This window comes from Primulina huaijiensis, chromosome 5 (genome assembly GCF_012295235.1).
Source record: "Primulina huaijiensis isolate GDHJ02 chromosome 5, ASM1229523v2, whole genome shotgun sequence".
Classification (NCBI taxonomy): Eukaryota; Viridiplantae; Streptophyta; class Magnoliopsida; order Lamiales; family Gesneriaceae; genus Primulina; species Primulina huaijiensis.
The window spans coordinates 22481282-22505227 of record NC_133310.1 but is presented as its reverse complement, the minus strand read 5'-3'; the positions used below and the strand labels follow the sequence as shown (position 1 = coordinate 22505227).

The following is a 23946-nucleotide window of genomic DNA, read 5'->3' as shown; positions in this document are numbered from 1 at the left end:
TATCAATGATCCTTATAATGATGATATATATATTCGTCGATGACTTGTTATCCGTTCATTTGATGCCAAAGTCTGATAATAGGATTCTGTGGATGCAAAATGAACACGACTCGGTTCTGCATTTTTATGTGTACACATACCCTGTTCCCATTTTTCAGATAAAATTTCCCGAGAACCAAAACTGCTATTTATGCGCTTAATTTGGAAATCCTGTCCCGCAATATGTTTGCGACTAGTTTATCTTAGAAAAGGGTGTGTCAAAGAGTATGAATTAATGTCCCGTAGATGTTCCTCGTCCATTTTCTAATTCGAATTCGAAATTTCGATTCTTGTTTGTTACAATCCACCGAATATTGTTGGCATGTGGCTTGGGCCTTGGGGAGATAAGTATTTATTTATTTTATCTTTTTGTGGTAAATGATATGTGCATGCATGTACTATGTGACGAGAGAAATCAAGTAAAAAAGGAGTTACATTTTTTGAGTCCATACATTGCGCCATCAATCTCTCCCCGCCAATTCTTCATCCAAAAACAATGGAGCTTCTCCCCAACACTGGATACCATTCTCACATCTCACCTCTGAACACCTCACCAGAAAGAAAAGCTTTCGGCTTTTTGGCTCAAGAATCACCCCCCTCAAATCTTCGTCCTCCAAGCCCTGTGATCAACCTCCATGATTCTTGTTTTTTTCCCAAACAGATTATGTAAAAGAGCGTTGATCGGATTGGTGCTAAAGATTCTTGGGAATCTTCGAGCTAGCTTCCAGCATTTGAGCAAACACTATTGGTAAAGCGTTTGTTTTTGTGACGTTCTTGGATGAATTTCCTTACGTGTGAGATTTGGAAAGATTTTTGTTATTAAAATGAGAGGAATGAGGATTGATTCCTCTTGTATTCAATCACCGGTGCTGTTTATTTTGGTTTTTATTCTGGGTTCTTCACGGCTGGTTTGGGGTGTGGATGGGGACGACTACTCGAATACTGGTAATCCTACAGCAATACCATTGGTTACATCTTTTATCTACAGCCAAATTTCCAATCTTACAAAGATATTCAACAAGGAAATCACCAACAGCTTGGGATATTGCATTAAGGATGTGTGAGTTTCATGGACTTCTTTATATTGGATATTTTTGTTCATATTATTCGAATTCATAAGAGTTTCTTCTTCCCCAGGGACACTGATATGAATGAAGCATTCAATTTTTCCAGCAATCTGGATTTTTTGAATAATTGTGTCAAACAGACGAAAGGTATTCTGATAACAAAGATGACAATTCAGTATTTTTTTTCTGTTTTTTTAAACTAAATCTTGCTTCAGTGCTCTTTAAACCTTATTGCTGACAGTCATTACTTAATTTAACAGATGTTACGAAAAGGATCTGTACAGCAGCGGAAATGAAGTTCTATTTCACTAGTTTTATGGACACAAAATCAGCCAATGCTCAATTCTTAAAACCAAACAGAAACTGTAATTTGACTTCTTGGGTCCCTGGTTGTGAGCCTGGTTGGGCTTGTGGAGTTGCTTCAAATGTTACAGTTGACCTGAAAAACTCGAAGGACATCCCTGATCGGACTCGTGATAGCCAACCTTGTTGTGAAGGTTTCTTCTGCCCTCGAGGCCTCACTTGCATGATCCGTAAGTGCATTTGGTGATTCTTGTGCATAAGCTATGCCTTGTTTTGCTGCTATCAGTAAATGGTAATATTTAAAGGTTGAAAAAAAATTACCTTGGAAGATGCATATTCAACTGTTACGGGAAAAAAAAGGATTCAAGACTTTCGTAAACATCAGAAACTCTTACCTATAATTGAGCACAAATGCTCTTGTTTGTTAATGAAGAATTGAAAGATCTAACTCATATATTCTGTTTTGCCACGGTATTGTAGCTTGTCCTTTAGGTTCATTTTGCCCACGTTCAAAGCTTAATCAAACCACTGGCATATGCGATCCGTAAGTCTTTTTTTTCCTGCTGGACATCAATTTGTATTGCTTGTCGTTTATATGATCTGTTGATATACATGTTGGTAAAGAAAATTTCAGGTATGCTTATCAATTGCCTCCTGGTAAGACAAATCACTCGTGTGGTGGAGCAGATAGATGGGCCAGTGTATCCAGTAGTGAGGAGTTATTTTGTTCAGCTGGCTCTTATTGTCCAACAACCACCAAGAAGATTACCTGCACCAAGGGGTGTGTATCTCACCAGAAAGCTTACACCACTAAAACATTTCAAAGAGCACTCAAATAATTCATAATTGGTCACCACATTTTTATTTGGAGTTTGTTTTTGCCTGTTTATATGCTAATGATCAATGTTTATCCACATCCAGACATTATTGCAGACAGGGCTCAATAGACCAAAGAGGTATTATATAAAAACATATTAAATTTATGCGTAAACATACTAATGCATTGTTTCCATATTCTGCGTCCCAAAGTTAACCCCATTCTTTTCAGCCATTTGAAATAAGGTTGTAAGGGCCAAGAGCTTTTCATTAACATTCCGAATGCCCAAAAAGTGCACATATGATGGAGCTTTATGCTCGTTCATTATCTAGGAAAATTGTCGATCCAACCCTCGAGAACCTATGACATCTAATGATTGTGTATATGATATTGTCATTACACCTTTTATGAAAACGGATAAATGCCAATAGCTGAATGTAAATGGCTCTTTTTGAAAAGAAAAATTGATTCAACTTTCATGCCAAATATAATTAGATGACAGTAGTTATACATAAATGAGGTTTGCATTTTGATACTATTAAGCGGTGTTGAATTAGGTACATACTGTCGCACGTGATGTATCCTGTGGTTGCTCATATCCTTATGCTTAATACTTGCAGCTTGCTTCAAGTTGAGTACTTGCAATCCAAATTCAGACAAGCAAAACATGCATGCTTATGGATTCATGCTCATTGTAAGTTTTTGCGAACATGTAATCACGTCTTGTCCTACAAGGGCACTGAAGTTCTTTCATACATGCGCACCTTGTTGTCTTATTGACATGCTATGCTGTGAGCGCATTCTGGCCAGAAAATTTCTTTTGACATATAGAAGTTAGAAGTAGATGCAAATGGCGAAACAGTGGATTATAATTCCCCAAAAGCATAGAGGTCATAGACTAGAAGACAACTATATTCATAATCTGATTTTATTTGTTGTGCAGGGAGCTTTAACCTTGATATTGATAGTTTTTTATAATTGCTCTGATCAAGTCCTCACAACTCGATATGCAAGATTGGCCAAGTCTAGAGAACGAGCTGCAAGAAGTGCCCGAGAGACTGCGCAAGCAAGAGAGAGGTGGAAGGTTGCAAAAGATATTACCAAGAAGCGAGCTATGGGCTTGCAACAACAGTTGTCGCGTACTTTTTCACGCAAAACTCAAGGGGATCAATCAAAGAATTTGAATCAATCAAGCACAAATGATACACAACTTCCACCTAAATTTCCAAGTACTACTAGTGCGCCTTCCTCTGGTGCTCCAAAAGCGAAGAAGGATTCGAGCAGTCTCACCAAAATGTTGCAATCTCTTGAAAATGATCCAGATGGTCAAGGGGGTTTTCATATGGAGATTGGAGACAAGAATATCAAGAAACAAGTTCCCAAGGCAAAACAGTTACATACTAAGAGTCAAATATTCAAGTATGCATATGGTCAACTCGAGAAAGAAAAAGCTATGGAGCAGAAAAATCAGAACATGACCTTTTCAGGAGTTATCTCAATGGCCACTGATACAGACATCAAGACTAGGCCTACAATTGAAGTTGCTTTCAATGATCTTACTATAACTCTGAACCACAAATTCAAGCATCTGATGAGGAGTGTGACAGGGAAAATACTGCCTGGTCGAATATCTGCTGTCATGGGTCCATCAGGAGCAGGGAAAACAACATTTCTTTCTGCCGTGGCAGGAAAGATAAAGGGATGCACCATATCTGGTTCAGTTCTCATAAATGGAAAGCCTGATCCCATTCAGTGTTACAAGAAGATCATAGGTTTTGTTCCCCAGGATGATATTGTACATGGAAACTTGACAGTAGAGGAGAACCTCCGCTTCAGTGCACGATGCAGGTATCTGGACTTGTTTACTCATCGTGTTCATGTAGCAACTATAATCATCCCATTCCATGATAAAAATCACATGAGAAATATATATTGAACTGGTAACTTATAAGGCATAGAAAATCTCTAATATATTTCATATGTTCTATTTAAAAATTATGCACTTGGCTTCGCATTTCAGCATAGAGTAAAATTAAAATTATTTCGACTTGGGCATATGACAATGCTGGAGATAATAAAAAGTTACTGAAGGAACAGAGAGTTGGCCAAGAGTGTAGCAATACTTGTTTTCTTAGACAAAAAGTTACCCTGTAATTATACATAAACAGAGCCTAATAGAGAAGAAAAAACTGAACCTTTAACCCAAAAGATAGGATAAATTTAGGGCTAATTATACAAAAGAAAATATTTACCATAAAAGGAATGAAAAAGCAGCTCAAATCAACACTCTATGCAAAACTTGTTGAAGGAGTTGTAGAAGAGAGAATTGGTGCTCAGCGTTTGCCAGCACCTTACCTTGTTTTCATGCCTTGAGAACTTTCCACGAAACTGTGTAGCTTGAAAAGTGTCTGTAGTATGCTTTGGGTTTCCGCAATGAGAGCATTTAAAAAAACACCATTTAAAAATCCTACGATCAATTTTCTGCTACCATGAAGGAAGGAGAGTTGGGCAGAGAGTTTCTGTTAGCAATCTTTTTCGTTCTATTTGACTTGTTCCTTTTACAAAAAAATTACAATGTGATTATGCACAAAATAGCCTAACTGAAGAAGGAAAAACTAAAAACTTCAGGCTAGCAGATAGGCTAACTTTATGACTAAATTTGCCACACAAGGAATGAAAATATAGCTCGTCTCAACAATTACAAACCTTTCAACTGCTTTTGGTGCATAAATTAAGTTAGGGAGTCGTGATGCATTCAATGTTTACATATTTGATTGTCTTCCATTGTGACTATGTAAACGCAGACTGCAAATGAATTATGTCGTGCAGTTGCTCTAATCAGTTCATAACGTCAAATTCCAAGCGTTAATCTTGAATACATGCTGTAATCTATTGAGACAAGCCATTTTCATCAGTTATGCAAACCGTGTTTCTTTAATTAAAGAGTATGTCCATTTCAAGACTACAGTTTGCAATTTCTTTTCCTGTTAACTTAGAAAATTTCTATTTTGGAATGCTAAGTTGACTGGGAAAAACATGTTTCTGTTTTGTGGTGTTGCAGTAAACTTCAACTTTCCTTTCATTTAATTTATTTGCCGGCACCTTGTTTTGTCATGTCTCATATCTTTATTTCGTGGTCTGTGTATGTCGTATGATGTCCTCCTACTCTATAAAGGCTTTCTGAAGACATGCCGAAGCCCGATAAGGTTCTTGTTGTTGAAAGAGTTATTGAGTCCCTCGGACTACAGGCAGTCAGAGATTCACTTGTTGGGACAGTAGAGAAGCGAGGTATCTCTGGAGGCCAGAGGAAACGAGTAAATGTTGGGCTCGAATTAGCCTTGGAACCTTCATTACTAATCTTGGATGAGCCTACATCTGGATTAGACAGTTCATCTTCCAACTTACTTCTTAGAGCTCTTCGACGTGAGGCTCTTGAAGGAGTAAACATTTGCATGGTTGTTCATCAGCCAAGGTGGGTCATTAAAATGATCACCTACTGTTCTTACATATTTGAAATATGCTGTCATATAACAAGCAGACTTTTATGAATCCATGTCCATTTCTTTCTATACTTCAGTATTTACAAGTTTGTGTCTTCCGGTATTTCAGCTATTCTTTATACAAGATGTTTGATGACTTGATCCTTTTGGCGAAAGGTGGCCTGACTGTGTACCATGGACCAGTGAAGAAAGTTGAAGAATACTTCTCTAGCTTTGGACTTACCGTACCAGATCGGGTCAATCCTCCAGATCACTACATTGACATTCTTGAAGGTTTAGTGAAACCAAGCTCAGGCGTGACTGTTCAACAGCTACCGGTTCGATGGATGCTTCACAATGGATATCCAGTGCCTCCAGACATGCTTCAGTACTGTGATCAAATTGGAAATTCGTCTGCTGGTGCTGGTAATAGTTCTTGTGATACTCTAGAACCCCCTTCTGCTGGAGGTTCATGGCAGGACAATCAAGAACATCAACAACTCCTCTTTTTTCAAAGTCATGATTTATCCAATAGAATTACACCTGGCGTGATGCGGCAGTATAGATATTACGTTGGAAGGTACTTAACCTGAGTCTTTTTGGTGTCATCCATGGAGTTTAGGACTCTTACTTTGTATTATGTTTTTCATATTGCGATAGAGACTTAATGGTCTTCAAATATTGCAAGTATGACTTATTGTTTTCAAAGGATACATTATTTTTACCCCTATGTTTTTTCAGCAATTATGTCGGCATTATATGCTGTAATCTTTTTCAGAAATAGCAAGCAACGACTACGAGAAGCCAAGCTACAAGCAGCAGATTATATGATCCTTTTGCTAGCTGGAGCATGCTTAGGAACGCTTTCTAAAGTGAAGGGCGACACGTTTGGTTATCATGGTTATATGTATACTATCATTGCTGTCTGTAAGTAACTTTTTTAACAGAACCTTGTCACACGTCCATTTTCACTTTATTTTTAAATTTGTTTTGCTCTTTATTACTCGTACCTGAAAATAAAATGGTATTTGCAGCACTCCTTTGCAAGATTTCGGCTTTACGATCATTTTCATTGGACAAATTACACTACCGGAGAGAAAGTGAAAGTGGGATGAGCAGTCTAGCATATTTCCTCTCCAAGGATACAGTAGATCACTTCAACACCCTTATCAAGCCTGTGGTTTTTCTTTCCATGTTCTTTTTTTTCAACAATCCAAGATCAACATTCGTGGATAATTACGTGGTTTTGCTCTGCCTAGTGTACTGTGTGACAGGCATAGCCTACATATTTGCCATCTTCCTTCCACCAGGTCCAGCACAACTGGTACGCCATCTATAGACATATCAACCACCAACTCATTATTCGCTAGGTGTATTCATGTAAAAATGACTAAGCCTCTTTTCCTGTGATACAGTGGTGTGTGCTGCTTCCTGTCGTTTTTACCCTCATCTCGAATCAAGGTAAGGACGATAAATTTGGAAGGATATTAGGACCCTATTGTTATCCAACATGGGCTTTGGAAGCGTTTCTCATTGCCAATGCTCAAAGGTCAGAAACTTCACATGTTAGTACCTGAATTCTCGAGTGTTTTTACAGTTCCCAAGTTCTGAATTTGCATGATATTTGCTTTGTCTGTTTTACAGATACTCTGGAGTGTGGTTGATAACACGTTGTGATGCGTTAAATGAACTGGGATATAGTGTTCACCATTGGAGTTATTGTATTGTTTTATTGGTAGTCAGTGGTATAGGATGTAGGTTTATAGCTTTCTTCTGTTTGCTCAAGTTCGGAAAGAAATGAATCAGTGTCATCACACGTATTGTATGTAAAAAACATGAAAGCTCTCTTTGCAGTTTTGTAGCATAGTTGCTATTTATTCTGCGTTGCAATCATTTCAAAATCGTGTTCAACCATCCCCTCACCCATTAGTTGTTTTATTATAATTATTTGAATTATTAAAGGTGAAGCATGAATAGTACCTCCTCTCTATAAATATCATTATTTTTTTACGTAAAACAAATTATAATAATTAAAATTTTAAATACTATTTTTAATATGAAAATCACTCTAATGTTATTATTTTTCATATAAAAAAATATTATTTTTTAGACAAAAAATTTAATTTACATGTTAAGTCATGAGATTGTTTAGTAGACAAGTATATACAATTGGCTCATTTGAGGTACTGCAGCTTTGTTTGGATTGCTACTGATAATAATACATAATTAAATTTGGATAAATAATGAGTACAATGATTGTTTATGAACTCGAGTCCAACTTTAAAATGTTCAAATTTTTTTCGAGTAAAACTCATTTTATTCAATAGTACAAGTCTTTAATAATATTATTATATATTAAATATATATACATTTCGAATTTATAAGTTTCGAACTTTCATTTTCAAAGAGTAATAATTGATAACCTTATTTTTCGAATTTATGTTCAAAGATTTCGAGAACAATTCGAACTCGAACTATCTTCCGAGCTGAAATCAAACCAAAAAAAATTAAAACTTTCTATCTTCGAATCCATTCGACCCTAAATTTGGAAAATATTATTGACACTATGCACGTTCCTTTCTCCAAAAGCTTCTCTATCTTCGCACGCTCTTGAGTTGAAAGAGAGAGCAAAATTCCTAGTCAATGTTCGAGTTTTTATTTTTTTTACTTTTTTGGAGTTTGGTATGGTTTCCCGCTTTCTTTTTCTGGTGGTATTTGTTTTGATATTTTTGTTTGTTAATTGTGCGTGATTAATGCTATTTGTTTTTTGGGTTTTCATCTCTTTTTTTTTTCTAGTGGTATTCGTTTTGATATTTTTGCTTGTTTGTTAATTGTGCGTCGAGGGTGATCATATTCAAATCATATTGTGTCCGTGTGTATGAATCATTCGTTTTTCCTAATAAAAAGTGATATCTATCATATTCGTCGGAGCTCCGGAGTCCTGTCCCATCGAGTGGTAATATATCAATAATGTAGTGGGCCGGTGAATTCGCTGGATTGGATGAGTGGAACTGTTATTGGATCGAATATGGGAGAGCAATTAGTTCAGAGAGAGAGAGATATGTGCCGCAGTTTTTTGGTTTTATTATGGCTCCTATTTTTGTGTTACATACCCCAAAGGTCAAGATTGCTCATTTTCATCGCGTTTCTTCAGATGGAAGCACTGATGGAACATTGAGAAACTACATAAGAATCACAAGAAGCGTTAATGGGAATTGAAACCTCTCCTGGAACATGACCACGTAACTTAAAGTTTCTAATCTGAACATGCTTTTAATCAACAATGATTGTTTGGTGTCGTGAAGAATGGTTGGTTTCTGCTGTTTGAAATAGTATATGACAAATCGGTATGTTTCTGATACTCAGAAATATGAAGATACCATACCATATCTCAAATGTTACCATATAAAGCACTAGTTCCCAAAAAAAAAACAGGAAAAAACTGTCACCACTGTAATATATTACACACTATATAATGATTGGCACATATTATTTATGTATGAATCTGCAGCGCCATCGATCGGTAAATATGAAACATGAGACGAACTCGATTGGAACAGAAGATGAGTATTGCCTTCGAATGTGCTCAGCCACCTCCATTGCCATTATCGCCTCCACTTGAACCACCACCCCTCTGATTAAAGTACTCTCTCGGTATGTTGTGATGATTTTCATCTACTTGTGCAGCAACTGTTTCTGTACCAACGTTGTTGGTTCCACCAGTAACTAGAACTCTCCTGGGAGCCATGAAGCAAAAGCTAGCCACCAAAGGAATCAAGAGAAATGCCACCACTTTCATTTTTTCTTTTCCCTGAATGCTGCAGATATAAAAAAAACCACGGTTATTATATTACATATTCTTAACATTAGAGTAACATCTTATCCTCCCTATGGAGTAACACAATTCGCATGAACTACTAGATAAATAGCATAGTGACAGACGAATATCCAAGTGAAAGCATATAAAAGGAGGTCGAAAATCGGGTTAGAAAACATCAACCCGAACATGATTTACGTCGAAAGGAGGTTGGAAGAAAACTCTATCCAGTTATATAAAAACTTAAATTGGATGCCTATTTGATTCAAATCATCTTCTTGAGAGGAGTTTAGCCTAATAATTCTATGGCCTGCATTCTTTAAACTTACCTGGATCAGGCAGAAGAAATGTGGATTGATATTTTAATTTCACTCGCACACTTATTTATGAAGGCAGGCTTTGTACTGTTCGTTTAGTCGTGTTAAAATTTTATTTATCATGGGGTATCACCAATAATGAGACAATACTAAGTGGGTGACCTATTTTTACCTTTCTAGTGATTATGAGATTCATCAATTATTATTTTTTCTTTAAAAAAAAATAAATTCAGCAATTATATACAAAACTCTTGTGAAACCGTCTCACGAACCAATTTTGTGAGATGAATCTTCTATCCGACCTTATCTATTCTTCTAGGTATGGTTCAATATGTCCATCTCACGAAAATATATGTGTGATATCGTGTCAGATGATACCTAATCATAGTTTTGAATGGAAAATTTATATTTCATCTATATATGTCATAATTAATTTGGACTGTGAATAAGTTGCCTAAATAGGAAAATTCCACTTAGTAAGTGGGATTAATGGTCATAAAGTCAACTCAGAGTGAATATGGATATACTGTTTCAGTCACTTTAAGATAGCAATTATAATGAGCCATACCCATAATCTACTGTAATTTTTAAAAGAAAAGATTTAATTGCCTTCAAAATAAATAATTACAGAAGAAATCATGGCGAGGAGTGGCTCACAACCACAAGTAATGCTCAACTTTTGGGCGCATTTCGCGTGTTAAAAAATAATAATAAATTAATTAGTCAATATTATTTCGTTTATTAATTAAAAATTAGATAGAGATTTTTTATTTTTTATGCGATTAAAATATAATAAAATAATTTATAAATTAATTTCAAATAAGGGTTATTTATGTAATAAAGAAGTTATCAGCCAACTTACCGAATATAGTTATTAGTCACATTCTTGATAATATAGTAAGAAATATATATTTTAATTGCAAAAAAATGGGTAATTATATGTTTTTCATGTGTCTTATTGTAATACTGAGATATCTCTTTCTTACAAAGAAATGTCGTTTTTAAAATTCAACTGCAAATATTTACTTTTTTATAAATTTTATGCTTTTTATTTTGTTTTAGTTCAAGGTTTAATTTTTCACACATTTAACGTATTTAAAGTTGATTAATTATTGTAAGAAAATTTATAAAAAAATCATAAAAAAATTTTATTTAAATTTGATTTCTAATATGAACTCTTTTATGATCGTTAAATCAATCCTTGGAGTGCAGTCGAATAAATAATTATATTATATATACATGAGCTTTTTGTAGAAGAATAAAATAAAGAATTTGATGTACAATCGCAAAGAACACAGATGAGGTAAAATACTAGTACATTTACAAATAAATTGAATGCACTTCCGACCTATTTACAGCATCAAACAACAATTATGAAGGCGATAATTAGTGGCAGATCCAAAATCTTTGAATGAATAAGATACAATAAAAGCCCCCGAAATTTGGAAACGAATTACGGAATCAAAGATCAGCTATTGATAACACGATTTTCTTATTTCATTTCAGTTTGATCCAAGAAATAAAAAATGTGAGAACCCGAATTTTCGGCAGCTAGCATTTTTTTTGCAGTAGCTAGCAATATTCAGTAGCAATGAAAAATTCCAGCATAAGCTAACAATTCCTGAAGCATCCAATATTTCAGAAGATGTTATTTTCCAACAAACAAAATTCCAGCAGACAGAATCCAGCAGCAGAAGAAGTTCAGTAGCGAGATTTCAGCAGATAAGCTACTGATTCAGATTAGAACTTGTAACTGAAGCATTTAAAATGGAATAAAGATTGTTAATGGCACATCATGACAGATTATGGCCATTAATAGGGAGTCCAACAGTCATAATTTGGCCTATAAATATCACCATCAAGTCTCTGAAATGGGTTACACAAACCTTGAAATTAACACTTGAAATTAGAGCTAAGAGAGTGCATTTTTCAAAGCTGTAGAAACCAGTAGCGACATCAGCAGATTACAGAATTCAACCGCAATTTCTAGCAAATTACGGTAAGTGGGCTTATGTATAAATATCTTGAAATCAGTTTGATAATTCCGGTTTTAAAGTACAGTTTCTGAATTTTTGATTTCTGATATATGGTATATGATTTTGAAGCACTGAAACTCCCTAGTGAACTAATGGTAGGAATATATATTCTGAACATTTCTGATATCAGTTTACCCACGATATTCACTAACGTGCTCAGTGCTTACTAATTCTGATTTCTGTCTGAATACTGTGATTTCTGAATTCTGATTCCTGTTCTGGAAACAAGAGTTTTCTGTATATTATTGTATTTCTGTTACTGTAAAAATGGTGTTTGAAAACTGGGAATTATTCCAGCCCCTGCTTACTGAGAGACAACCATATCACTCACCCACCAAACCCATCTCAGATAAGAACGAGGAAGAAAAGCTAGAAGAAGAGCAGATTCAATTCTGGGGCTGGTGAAGGAGACCGTTGTTATCAGTTCTAATTTATGTGTAGTCCGCTGCATTTATTAAGACGATGTTATATTTGGTTTTACATTTCCGCTGTAAAACATTATTATTTGAGTTGTATCAGACAATGAATATTCAGTATTGTGAATAAAAGACTGATTTCTGAAAATTCTGTATTTCTGAGGCTTGTTATTTTCGAATGTAAATTTGAGAGCAACGCCGGTGTCAACCAACCCCCGTTCTGGGGCGTGACATTGAAGTGGTATCAGAGCAGAACCAGATTTCATAATCTGGGGAGGAGGAACTAGAAATAATAAATTCTGATAGACTTCTGAAAATGAGTTATGATAAACTACTGTAATAGACTACTGAAATAAGCTAATGTAATAGACTACTGAAAAGATAGACTAACTATGTACAGTTAGGAGAATCAGTAAGGAAAACAAATCAGAATACAGTAGAGCTCTAAGTGTTTCAGCAGCATGTCTGAAATGAGTAGAAAAAAAATCAGTAGACCCAAAACCAGTAGCCGAAACCAGAACCAGTAGATGGAAATCAGTAGATCTGTATGCAGAAGACTGGGTCAATAGACCTGGAATGCAGCAGACTGGTTCTAACAGTGCTGGAAAGAAGTAGACTGATTGCAGTAGCATCAAAAATGCAGTAGATAGTAAATTCCAGCAAGCGCATGCAGTAGACCTCGCAAAGTGGCATGGAAGTTGAGGTGTTTTTCGCGCAAACTTCAAACGGCCATAACTTTTGATCCAGAAGGAATTTTTACTATTAAAAGTATGTGTTGAAAAGCTCTCGACGAGAAGAATCTAACCTAGAACCATTTCAATTGTTCTAGCACCGTCGACGAACCTCAAATCTTTCGTTTAGATGGTGATATCGTCTTTTCCGTAAAATTTTCCAATTTTTCGAAACTTTGAGGAATTTTCATTTCCAAACGACTTAGTAATTTTCCACCAAATTTGGTACCATTCATGTTCTTGATATGAAGGATTTTTAGTAAATTTTTCACGCCATTCTGAGACCGAAAAATTTTGAGCTATTTCTTCTGTTAATTGTATAGGCAGTACTGAATCTGTTCATTCCAGTATTTGTCTATAACTCGACCTATATTCTTGATATCACTTCTGAACCTTTACTCTCATGTTTTGGATGTAGGATATGGCTGACCAGAGTAGCTACATTAAGAACTTAGAGAAGAAGATAGAGAAGTTCAAGTGGCATAACTATTGCTTAGAGCTGGACAAGGATGAATTAGAGCGTAGAGAAGAACACTTAAGACATGATGTTCAACGTTATGCTCATCATCTGCATGAGGCGGAAGAGAGGAATAGGAAAGCTAGAGAAGAGTTTGAAACCTCTCAAGAGACCGTTGCAGAGTTCATCGAGTTACGTGATAACTTAATTGAGAAGATCCAAGTGCTCAAGGATCAAAATCACCAACTTGTACACCAGCATAACCAGTATAGTGAGCAGACTAATGCTCAAATTCATGAGTTGCAGAGCACGGTTGAAGTACTTAGTGATCAGAATGCAGTTTTGCATGGTCATATTGAACATCTACAAGCAGTAATAGACAACCAAGATGAACCTGAAGAGGATCCAGAAGAAGAAGAAGAAGTAGAAGAGGATCCTATGGATTTAGATTTGGGGAGAAGTGATAGATTAGACTATCAGAAGTGGTTTTTTTTTTTTTGGTAATACCACTTGTTCCATTTGCATTTCTGTTTTCATTTTCGAATTTCTATTGTAATTGCACTTTCTTGGGAAATCAATAAAAGTTATTTCTATTCATTGGTTTCATATTAAAATTTTGAGCAATTACTCAATCATTGTGCTTCCTTTGTTTAGTCCATATTCTGCCAAAACCTTAGAACTTCCATATGTGTAGGAAATGGACGGAAGACCAGTAAGAAATAATCGCAACCCTCGTTATGGAAATCGCAACAACCGCAACAACAACCGCGATGACGAAGATGCACAACAACAACCACCACCAGCAGTTGGCCTCAGCCAAGTGGATTTGATGGCTATAGCCACGATTGTGGCAACCACGTTACAAGAGTTTGTCAACCCTAATGTTAATCAGCCGCCGCCGCCACCTCCAGCTCAGAATGGGATGAAGCAGCACTATGAGGCTCTCCGAAGAGCAAGAGTCCCAAACTTCGATGGAAGCTCTGATCCTGAGGTCGGACAGAATTGGATGAAGGATGTGGAGAATCATCTTCGACTCCTTGAGGTTCCACAAGAGATCAGGGTAGATGTGATTACACCTTTTCTTGTGGATAGAGCAGCCAAATGGTGGGAAGGAGTCTCACCAGCTATGTTAGGGACGGGACTTATCACCTGGCAAAGGTTCCGAGAGGCATTTCTGAGACAGTAGTTTCCGACAGCAATTCGAGTGCAGAAGCTGTCAGAATTTGAAAGCTTGGTTCAAGAACCAAACATGACAGTGGTGGAATATTCATCCAAGTTTCATTCATTGGGAACTTACTCCCCAACCATCATGGGAGACGAGGCCTTGAAGATACATCGCTTCAAGGAGGGATTGAACAGCCGTATTCAATCTGCCCTTGCGGTTATCGAGCCCAATAGTTTTGATGAATTGATGGGAGCCGCCATCAGGGCTGAGAATGACATTAAGAGGCGTGAAGGTGAGAACAAACTCAAACATCCTCAGTCAAGCCAGCACCAACCGGGCCAACAATTCAAGAAGCCTAGGTTTTCAAGTAACCAATTCACCAGTTCTCCATCTAAAGGAACCACTCCTTCTCAATCAAGCAAAGAGGGAGTCAAGTGCCAAACTTGTGGATTCACTCACACTGGTGAATGCCGTAGGAATTCTGGAGCTTGTTTTCGTTGTGGAAAGATGGACCACCGCATTGCTCCATGCCCTCTTCCAGATCCAAGGAATGGTCCAGCAGGTGGAACAACACCAAACAAGCCTAAAGAGAACAAGCCAAATGCTCGAGTCTATGCTATCACTCAAGAAGAGGCAGACAACTCCAATGATGTCGTAGCTGGTACCATTTTAATCAATAATATACCTGCTGATGTGTTATTTGATTGTGGTGCTACGCATTCATTCATGTCTAAGAGATTTGCCAAGAAGTTAGGAGCTAAGCCTGATAACTTAGAAAAACCATATAGAGTAGCAACTCCTGCAAATCGAATTTTAGAAACTCGCACTCTATATCGGGATATTGGTGTTCTCATAGATAATCAGAGTTTCAAGGCAAACCTGATTCAACTAAACATGGTGGAATTTGATGTAATTCTTGGAATGGATTGGTTAGCCAATAATCATGCTTTAGTAGACTGTCATGGAAAGACGGTAACCATCCAATCCACACCAAGAGAAAATTTTATTTCATGGCAAGACCAAAGAACGAAAGACTCTTCTTCCTGTTTCTCAAACTTGGAAAACCATGAAAAATGGAGAAGAAGTTTACCTAGCCATGTTAAGCGAGGTAAAACAAGAAACTGCACTTGCACTAGAAGAGATTCTAGTAGTACAAGAGTTTTCGGATGTCTTTCCTGAAGAACTCCCGGGCACAATCCCCGATCGTGAAGTGGAGTTTGAGATCAACTTGATTCCTGGGGCTGCACCGATCTCAAAAGCACCATACAGAATGGCCCCAGCGGAATTAAAAGAACTCAAAGAGCAACTTCAAGAATTGTTGGATAAGAAGCAAATCCAACCAAGCGCATCCCCGTGGGGAGCTCATGTCCTGTTCGTAAAGAAGAAGGACGGAAGCATGAGATTGTGTATCGATTACAGACAACTGAATAATATCACAATCAAGAATAAGTACCCACTTCCAAGAATAGATGATCTGTTTGACCAACTCAAAGGAGCTACAGTCTTTTCCAAGCTCGACTTAAGGTCAGGCTATCACCAACTGAAGGTCAAAGCAGAAGATATTCCTAAAACAGCCTTCAGGACGAGATACGGCCATTACGAGTTTACGGTAATGCCGTTTGGACTGACCAATGCCCCCGCAGCATTCATGGACCTCATGAATAGAGTCTTCAAACCTTACCTTGATAGGTTTGTGGTTGTATTCATAGACGACATCCTTGTGTATTCACAAAGTAAGGAAGATCATGAGGAACATCTTCGCCTCACCCTCCAGATGCTTAAAGAAAATGAGTTGTTCGCCAAGTTCAAGAAATGCGAATTCTGGTTAGAGAGCGTCACATTCTTGGGACACATAATATCAGCAGCAGGAGTATCTGTGGACCCTAAGAAAGTTGAAGCAATCTCAGATTGGCCTAGACCAAAGAATGTGACAAAAATTCGAAGCTTCTTGGGATTAGCATGCTATTATCGAAAATTTGTTGAAGGATTCTCTTCAATAGCCATACCCCTCACCAAGCTCACACAGAAGAACTCTAAATTTCAATGGAGTGAAGAATGTGAGCAAAGTTTCGAGACTTTAAAGAAGAAGCTTACCTCCACTCCGGTGTTGGTATTGCCAACTGACGGCAAAGACTTCACCATCTACAGTGATGCATCTAAAGGAGGCTTAGGATGTGTACTCATGCAAGAGGGAAGGGTGATTGCATACGCGTCAAGGCAGTTGAAGCCGTATGAACAGAATTACCCAACACATGACCTCGAACTAGCTGCAGTGGTGTTCGCGCTTAAAATTTGGAGACATTATCTTTATGGAGCCAAGTGCGAGATTTTTACTGATCACCAAAGTCTCAAATATTTGTTCACTCAAAAAGAACTAAATATGAGACAAAGACGGTGGATTGAACTCATGAAGGATTACGACTTGACGATAAGCTACCACCCTGACAAATCCAACAAGGTAGCAGATGCTTTAAAGAAAGGATACGAGTAAGGTGATCCTGGCATCACTTTCAGCACAACCATGTCTTCAAGAGACAATCAAGATAAGTCAAGATAGAGATTCCGTTTTGGTGAAATTGAAAGAGCAATCCAAAGAAGGGAAATCACCAGATTTCGAGACGGATAACAAAGGAATCTTGTGGATGAAAGGACGAATGTGCGTACCAGACATCGATAACCTTCGACAAGAAGTAATGTTCGAAGCACATAAGTCAAAATTTTCAGTCCATCCTGGCAGTACCAAGATGTACAGAGATTTGAAGAAAAATTTTTGGTGGAGTGGAATGAAGAAGGACGTGGCAATGTTTGTTTCTAAGTGTCACGTGTGCCAGCAAGTCAAGGCAGAACACCAGAGACCTGGTGGACTTCTTCAACCATTAGAAATCTAGGAATGGAAATGGGAACATATTTCCATGGATTTTGTAGTTGGTTTACCAAAGTCGAGACAAGGTCATGAAAGAATATGGGTAATCGTAGATAGACTCACAAAATCTGCACATTTCTTACTTGTCCGCATGAACTATAATTTAGACAAGCTAGCCACCTTGTACATGAATGAGATCGTGCAATTACATGGAGTACCAGCTAGCATACTATCAGACAGAGATCCTAGATTTACATCTCGATTTTGGAAGAGCTTTCAACAAGCTATAGGGACTAAGGTTACTCTTAGTACGGCTTATCATCCTCAAACCGACGGCCAAACAGAGAGGACAATTCAAACTCTTGAGGATATGCTGAGAGCTTGTGCTCTGGACTTCAATGGTAATTGGAGCGAACATCTGCCCTTAATCGAGTTTGCATACAATAATAGTTACCACAGCAGCATTGGAATGGTACCATACGAAGCTTTATATGGACGAAAATGTCGATCACCACTATATTTGGATGAAATAGGGGAAAAAGCCATCGTTGGACCCGAACTGATCCAAGAAACAGTGGATAAAGTTGCTATGATCAAAGAGCGACTAAAAGCTTCACAAGATCGACAGAAAAGCTGGGCTGACCTGAAAAGGAGACCCGTGGAATTTGAAGTTGGAGAAAAGGCGTATGTGAAAGTGTCACCCATGAAAGGTGTAGTCCGATTCAATAAGGCTGGGAAACTGAATCCCAGATACGTCGAACCATTTGAAATTCTTGAGAAAGTGGGAACACTTGCTTATAGATTAGCACTCTCACCCGACATGTCAAGAATTCACAATGTATTCCACGTCTCGCAGCTGAGGAGATATATTTCTGATCCAAGTCATATTCTGGAAGCTGGACCCCTGTTGGTTGAGGGAAATTTAAATGAAGAGCTGAAATATGAAAAAATCTCGATTCAAGTTGTGGATAACAAGGACCAAGTGCTGAGACGACGAACTATTCCATATGTCAAAGTGCAATGGTCCAATCACACCGAAAGAGAAGCTACTTGGGAGTTGGAAGAAAAGATGCGAGCACAATACCCTTATCTCTTTGAGAATCATGTATAGCCAAGTTTCGAGGACGAAACTTCTCATAAAGAGGGAGGGATGTGAGAACCCGAATTTTCGGCAGCTAGCATTTTTTTTGCAGTAGCTAGCAATATTCAGTAGCAATGGAAAATTCCAGCAGAAGCTAACAATTCCAGCAGCAGCCAATATTTCAGAAGATGTTATTTTCCAGCAAACAAAATTCTAGCAGATAGAATCCAGCAGACAGAATCCAGCAGCAGAAGAAGTTCAGTAGCGAGATTTCAGCAGATAAGCTACTGATTCAGATTAGAACTTGTAACTGAAGCATTTAAAATGAAATAAAGATTGTTAATAGCACATCATGACAGATTATGGCCATTAATAGGGAGTCCAACAGTCAGAATTTGGCCTATTAATATCACCCTCAAGTCTCTGAAATGGGTTACACAAACCTTGAAATTATCACTTGAAATTAGAGCTAAGAGAGTGCATTTTTCGAAGTTGTAGAAACCAGTAGCGACATCGGCAGATTACAGAATTCAACCGAAATTTCTAGCAAATTACGGTAAGTGGGCTTATGTATAAATATCTTGAAATCAGTTTGATAATTCCGGTTTTAAAGTACAGTTTCTGAATGTTTGATTTCTGATATATGGTATATGATTTTGAAGCACTGAAACTCTCTAGTGAACTAATGGTAGGAATATATATTCTGAACATTTCTGATATCAGTTTACCCACGATATTCACTAACGTGCTCAGTGCTTACTAATTCTGATTTCTGTCTGAATACTGTGATTTCTGAATTCTGATTCCTGTTCTGGAAACAAGAGTTTTCTGTATATTATTGTATTTCTGTTTCTGTAAAAATGGTGTTTGAAAATTGGGAGTTATTCACGCCCCTGCTTACTGAGAGACAACCATATCACTCACCCACCAAACCCATCTCAGATAAAAACGAGGAAGAAAAGCTAGAAGAAGAAGATCAGATTCAATTCTGAGGCTGGTGAAGGAGACCGTTGTTATCAGTTCTAATTTATGTGTAGTCCGTTGCATTTGTTAAGACGATGTTATATTTGTTTTTATATTTCCGCTGTAAAACATTATTATTTGAGTTGTATCAGACAATGAATATTCAGTATTGTGAATAAAAGACTGGTTTCTGAAAATTCTGTACTTATGAGGCTTGTTGTTTTCGAATGTAAATTTGAGAGCAACGCCCGTGACAACAACCCCGTTCTGGGGCGTGACAAAAAAGTTGTCCACATATAACACTGCAAATCAAGTAAAGGATTCTAAGTTTACAGCTAGAATATCTGCAATTTTTACATGCTGTTGCAACTTATGGAAGCAAAATTAAACAAAAAGAACAAATATCTCAAACACATGCTTTATTTTTTAAACAACAAACAACTTGATGAGATTACACTAGCAGATAGGAAGAGGTGCACCATTCCAGCCCTCCAGGCATTTTAACAATGGATCAATAATCAATCCTTTGCTCAAAGCAGTGAATACTTTGTCACATTCCTCCCCGGGAGAGGTAACGTTTTCTCCTGTCAAGAATTTTGTGCCGAGTTCCTCTCTGATGAATTGATACAAAGGGTATGATCTGCATTCCTTGATCTTGTTAGAAATCCCAGGGTTCCCATTTTCCAGTGCGGCTCTTGCGCCCTCGACTTCTTTAGGTAGAAGGGCCTTCAGTTCATCCTCGAAAGATTCTATCTTTTGGAAGATAGACGTGCTCACGTTCTTCTCATTTTCCCCATTCTTCAAGGCATGCTCCACAAGCACTTGTCTGAGTTTTTGCATCAACGGGTAGGTCGCGCTGCAGGGGTCGTCTATGTATGAAAATACGTGTTCATGGTCCACCACCCGGAGCAAATCCTTCTCGCAGAATCTTGATGGATGAAGCTCTCCATTGGCACCCATTGTTAGAGTTCTCTTAGCTACTTGGCTGACAGTGATCTTGACAGCAACTCTCAGATTCTCCTCCAAGTGTCTCAAATCGATAGCTTGGCATAAGGCGATTAGGTATGTGGATGACATGAGTTTCAAGATATCCAAAGCCTCGTCTGTCTTTCTTGAAGAAATCAACCCCAGAGAATTCACATCTTGATTGTGTTGTTCCGCGCTTTGGACATGATTTGTGACAGGATTCGCCAAGAATTGGAGCTCAGAACAGTAAGCGGCCATGGCGATTTCGGCACCCTTGAAACCATAATCCAAGCTCGGATTCCTCCCACCAGAGAGATTTGACGGCAACCCATTGTTGTAGAAGTCATTCACAAGCTCGGAGAATTGAGCGAACATCAGCTTTCCAATTGCTGCAATAGCCAATCTTGAATTATCCATCGAAGTTCCAATAGGTGTGCCCTGGAAATTCCCACCATGTAACGCCTTGTTCCTCGAAACGTCAATCAAGGGGTTATCGTTCACAGAGTTTATTTCTCTTTCGATCATTTTTGTGGCTGTTCGGATGACTTCAATCTGAGGCCCGAGCCATTGGGGCGATGTTCGAAGCGCGTATCTATCCTGCTTCGGCTTCTGCAAGGGATCTGTTTCATGTAGTTTCTGTGCAGCCTTCACATATGCACTGCCGTCAAGAATATGTTCCATTATCGCAGCAGCCTCAATCTGCCCCGGATGATGCTTCAACTTATGCGTCAAATGATCCGTAAACTCGGGTTTCCCATTCATAACTTCAGCGAAAACAGCAGACATAACCTCAGACAACAGAGTGAGAACGTTGGCCTCAAAAAGGACGATCGAAGCCAAGCCTGAACCAACAGCGGTGCCGTTGACAAGTGCAAGCCCTTCTTTAGGCTGCAACTCGAAAAATCCTCCATTCACACCCGCCAGTTTAAACGCTTCCTCGGCGTTAAGGGATTCGCCTTTAGGGCCAACAGCTCTAGAGTTGGGGCGACCGGTTAGTAGCCCAGCAATGTAGGACAAGGGGACAAGGTCGCCGGATGCTGAGATCGTGCCACGGAGAGGGAGACAAGGGGTGATATTGTGGTTAAGGAATTTGGTGATGGCTTCCAAGATTTCGAACCTGATGCCGGAGTACCCTTGGAGAAGTGTGTTGATTCTCACTAGCATGGCTGCTCTAGTTGCACTGTGCGGCAGAGTATGACAAGTTTCCGTCCCGATCCCGAAAATTCCGGCATTTAGGAACCTGAAACAAGTCAGATCCTCAATTGTTAGGGGACATTTCGATATGTTCTTGTGATTTCATCTCAATTTTTCCTCTGAATTGTCATTTGTAACATACCAAGATCAACTCTAAAACACATGTGATACAATAGAATTTTAGTTTCGAAAAATCAAGAAATTTATTTTCATCCAAACCTCTCAATCCGCACCTATATTGCAGCCTTTATAGGTAACACATTTACGTTACACATGCTCGATCAGTTTATTTAAGTTGTTTTGTAATAATTGAATTGATTATTTCTTTTTTTACAATTGTAAAATATTCTTCACTGATAACATGACAATTATCATACTCAAGGGAAAAAGTAGGGAATTGATGTAACAGTATCTCTTAAAGAAAATTAGCAAAAAAAATAAAAATCGAAGTTTGAAGTATTTAATTGTTGTACCTAATGAGCTCCTTCTGAAGAGCACCGCCCTGCTTAGTTCTCCGATGCGAGGTGGAACCGAAACCAGTGGTGACGCCATAGCTATCAGTCCCTTTGTTCATGCTCTCCATCACCCAATCACTGCTTGCCTTCACCCCAGCCCTGGCCGCCTCCACCAGCTCCACCGCCACCGCATTATCCCTGGCCGCGATCGCCGCCACCTGCGATATGGTCAGCGTCTCCCCTCCAAGCTTCACCACCGGCTTCCTGAACTCCTCCACCATCCTCTTGACCTCATCGAGATGGCTCCCTTTCATCTCCTCCGCGGCCACCCCCCAGTTCAGAGGATCCTTGTTCACACAAAGATCAGACGACAACTTCCCGTTTGAGTATTGATGCCCGTTCTCCATCACAATGATCACAGCCACATGCGACAACGTACGTAACTCCTCAAGACACAAACACTAACACAAGTTCTCCTCTAAACAAGCTTGTGTATATATCAATATGTTAGGCAGGGAAGGTACTAGGAAGTAAGTGTATGTAATGTGCAAGTTATTTTGAGAGGAAAGTCCTAGAAAACAAAGTAGGATATGTGGGTGATATAAATAACGAGGAATGGGGGTTGGTATAGTTTGAATGAATGCGTAGGCAGTCGGTGTACGTTTGATTTTGGTAGGTGGGTTTTGTGGAGGAAGAAGATGGAGTTGCAGGCGGACAGGTCCATTTTGCGAGGGAGTTGGTTGAGGTTCCATCTTCGCCGTTGATTGCATGCTATTGACGGTGTAGATGTGGCCGTTGCATGGGAACATGATATTATGTATAAAAAAGGATATAGCGATGTGGTAGCTGGTGCTTATAGGATTGGTGAGGGGTATTCTTGATATTTCACGTTTTAGTCCATTTCAAAAAAAATTTAAAAAAAAGGACCTATAACAGTAATAATGATTGGGGTTGTATTGCTCCTTTCGTCCACTCTGTGCATTTTACGCTTAATTTAATTTTATCAAATGTAAAAATTATAATATATAAATAAATTATCGGTTGATTAATTGTTTAATATGATCAAACTATGAATATTTAAAATTTTATTTCACAAAATATTATATTTTAAATTCTCTAAAAATAATTGGTGTGGTGTTGAAAATTGAAATATACATGGGACAGTCCGACTTTTCAAAAAAGAAACACACGCACTAAACTCTGTTTTCAAACCCTCCCAGTCGATTCTATTTTTTTATATATAAAAAATTTGAATTTTCTCCTTTTAATCTGTTTAACCTTATGATTGGAGCCATTTTTAATGAAAAAAATAGATAAAAGTATATTGAAAACCCATTTTTTTTCCTGGGAAATTCAGCATTTTATAGAAAGTTTGTCCTAGGTTCGATCATTTTGTCTATTCACCATTTGTTAAAAGACCAACGTAACGTCAAAGTAAGAACTTTTGGGGAATATGCGGGCTTTTCGATACTATGCTGCTAAAAAATTACTTACATCGATAATTTCTATAATATATAGTTATGCATGATCTACTATGTCCATTATCTAACTATTCTGAATTAAATAAATAAGAAATGTTTCTCATGTTAAAAGTAAGTGTTAAATGAGTCAAATTTTGACTTGGACTTTATTACTTATTATGTAGAAACAATGTTTAAATTAGTAATTTTTTTATGGTTTTATCTAATTATGACATTTACTTTATCTGTATATTCATGCAAGTTGTATAGATAAAGTCCTTGAATATGTAAATAGTACTATGACGTATGTCTCTCAACTT

At 37.9% G+C, this 23946-nt stretch overlaps 3 protein-coding genes and 1 long non-coding RNA gene across 5 annotated transcripts; 2 read left to right on the top strand and 2 right to left on the bottom strand.

Annotated features, from left to right (window-relative positions):
* Positions 1-379: 379 nt before the first annotated feature.
* On the top strand, positions 380-7596 carry LOC140977255 (putative white-brown complex homolog protein 30). 2 transcript variants are annotated; one of them, XM_073441931.1, is made up of 14 exons: positions 380-1099; positions 1177-1253; positions 1367-1639; positions 1890-1953; positions 2044-2190; positions 2331-2365; positions 2847-2920; positions 3170-4074; positions 5402-5698; positions 5836-6285; positions 6484-6632; positions 6740-7029; positions 7121-7270; positions 7350-7596. In XM_073441931.1, exons 1-14 carry the CDS (start codon positions 864-866, stop codon positions 7380-7382), a joined length of 3180 nt encoding a protein of 1059 aa, XP_073298032.1. In that variant the 5' UTR covers positions 380-863; the 3' UTR covers positions 7383-7596. The 2 variants fall into 2 exon arrangements, with proteins under 2 accessions (XP_073298032.1, XP_073298031.1); XM_073441930.1 differs by having other exon boundaries at positions 383-1099; positions 7121-7254.
* Positions 7597-9042: 1446 nt separating this feature from the next.
* LOC140977808 (uncharacterized) lies at positions 9043-9948 on the bottom strand. Its single transcript, XR_012175437.1, has 2 exons — positions 9852-9948; positions 9043-9523 (listed from the first exon to the last, which is right to left on the bottom strand). It is a non-coding gene; the product is annotated as an uncharacterized lncRNA (long non-coding RNA).
* A 4780-nt stretch (positions 9949-14728) lies between these two features.
* LOC140977745 (uncharacterized) lies at positions 14729-19580 on the top strand. The gene is made up of 4 exons (XM_073442484.1): positions 14729-15752; positions 16630-16989; positions 17570-18522; positions 19470-19580. The coding sequence occupies exons 1-4, from the start codon at positions 14729-14731 to the stop codon at positions 19578-19580; spliced, it is 2448 nt and encodes an 815-aa protein (XP_073298585.1).
* A 250-nt stretch (positions 19581-19830) lies between these two features.
* On the bottom strand, positions 19831-22834 carry LOC140977254 (phenylalanine ammonia-lyase-like). The gene is made up of 2 exons (XM_073441929.1): positions 22185-22834; positions 19831-21757 (listed from the first exon to the last, which is right to left on the bottom strand). Exons 1-2 carry the CDS (start codon positions 22571-22573, stop codon positions 20008-20010), a joined length of 2139 nt encoding a protein of 712 aa, XP_073298030.1. The 5' UTR covers positions 22574-22834; the 3' UTR covers positions 19831-20007.
* Between the last annotated feature and the right edge of the window lie 1112 nt (positions 22835-23946).

What these genes read in the sequence shown, in the direction of transcription:
- LOC140977254 (XM_073441929.1), bottom strand. Translation starts at nt 22,573, where the DNA reads ATGGAGAACGGGCATCAATACTCAAACGGGAAGTTGTCGTCTGATCTT. An exon ending in CTTCAGAAGGAGCTCATTAG is followed by an intron (nt 21,758 to 22,184) that starts GTACAACAATTA and finishes GACTTGTTTCAG; the next exon opens with GTTCCTAAATGCCGGAATTT.
- LOC140977255 (XM_073441930.1), top strand. Translation starts at nt 864, where the DNA reads ATGAGAGGAATGAGGATTGATTCCTCTTGTATTCAATCACCGGTGCTG. An exon ending in AGGCCTCACTTGCATGATCC is followed by an intron (nt 1,640 to 1,889) that starts GTAAGTGCATTT and finishes ACGGTATTGTAG; the next exon opens with CTTGTCCTTTAGGTTCATTT. An exon ending in CGCTTCAGTGCACGATGCAG is followed by an intron (nt 4,075 to 5,401) that starts GTATCTGGACTT and finishes TACTCTATAAAG; the next exon opens with GCTTTCTGAAGACATGCCGA.
- LOC140977745 (XM_073442484.1), top strand. Translation starts at nt 14,729, where the DNA reads ATGACAGTGGTGGAATATTCATCCAAGTTTCATTCATTGGGAACTTAC. An exon ending in GATTTTTACTGATCACCAAA is followed by an intron (nt 16,990 to 17,569) that starts GTCTCAAATATT and finishes TGGATTTTGTAG; the next exon opens with TTGGTTTACCAAAGTCGAGA. An exon ending in GAACTATTCCATATGTCAAA is followed by an intron (nt 18,523 to 19,469) that starts GTGCAATGGTCC and finishes GAAAATTGGGAG; the next exon opens with TTATTCACGCCCCTGCTTAC.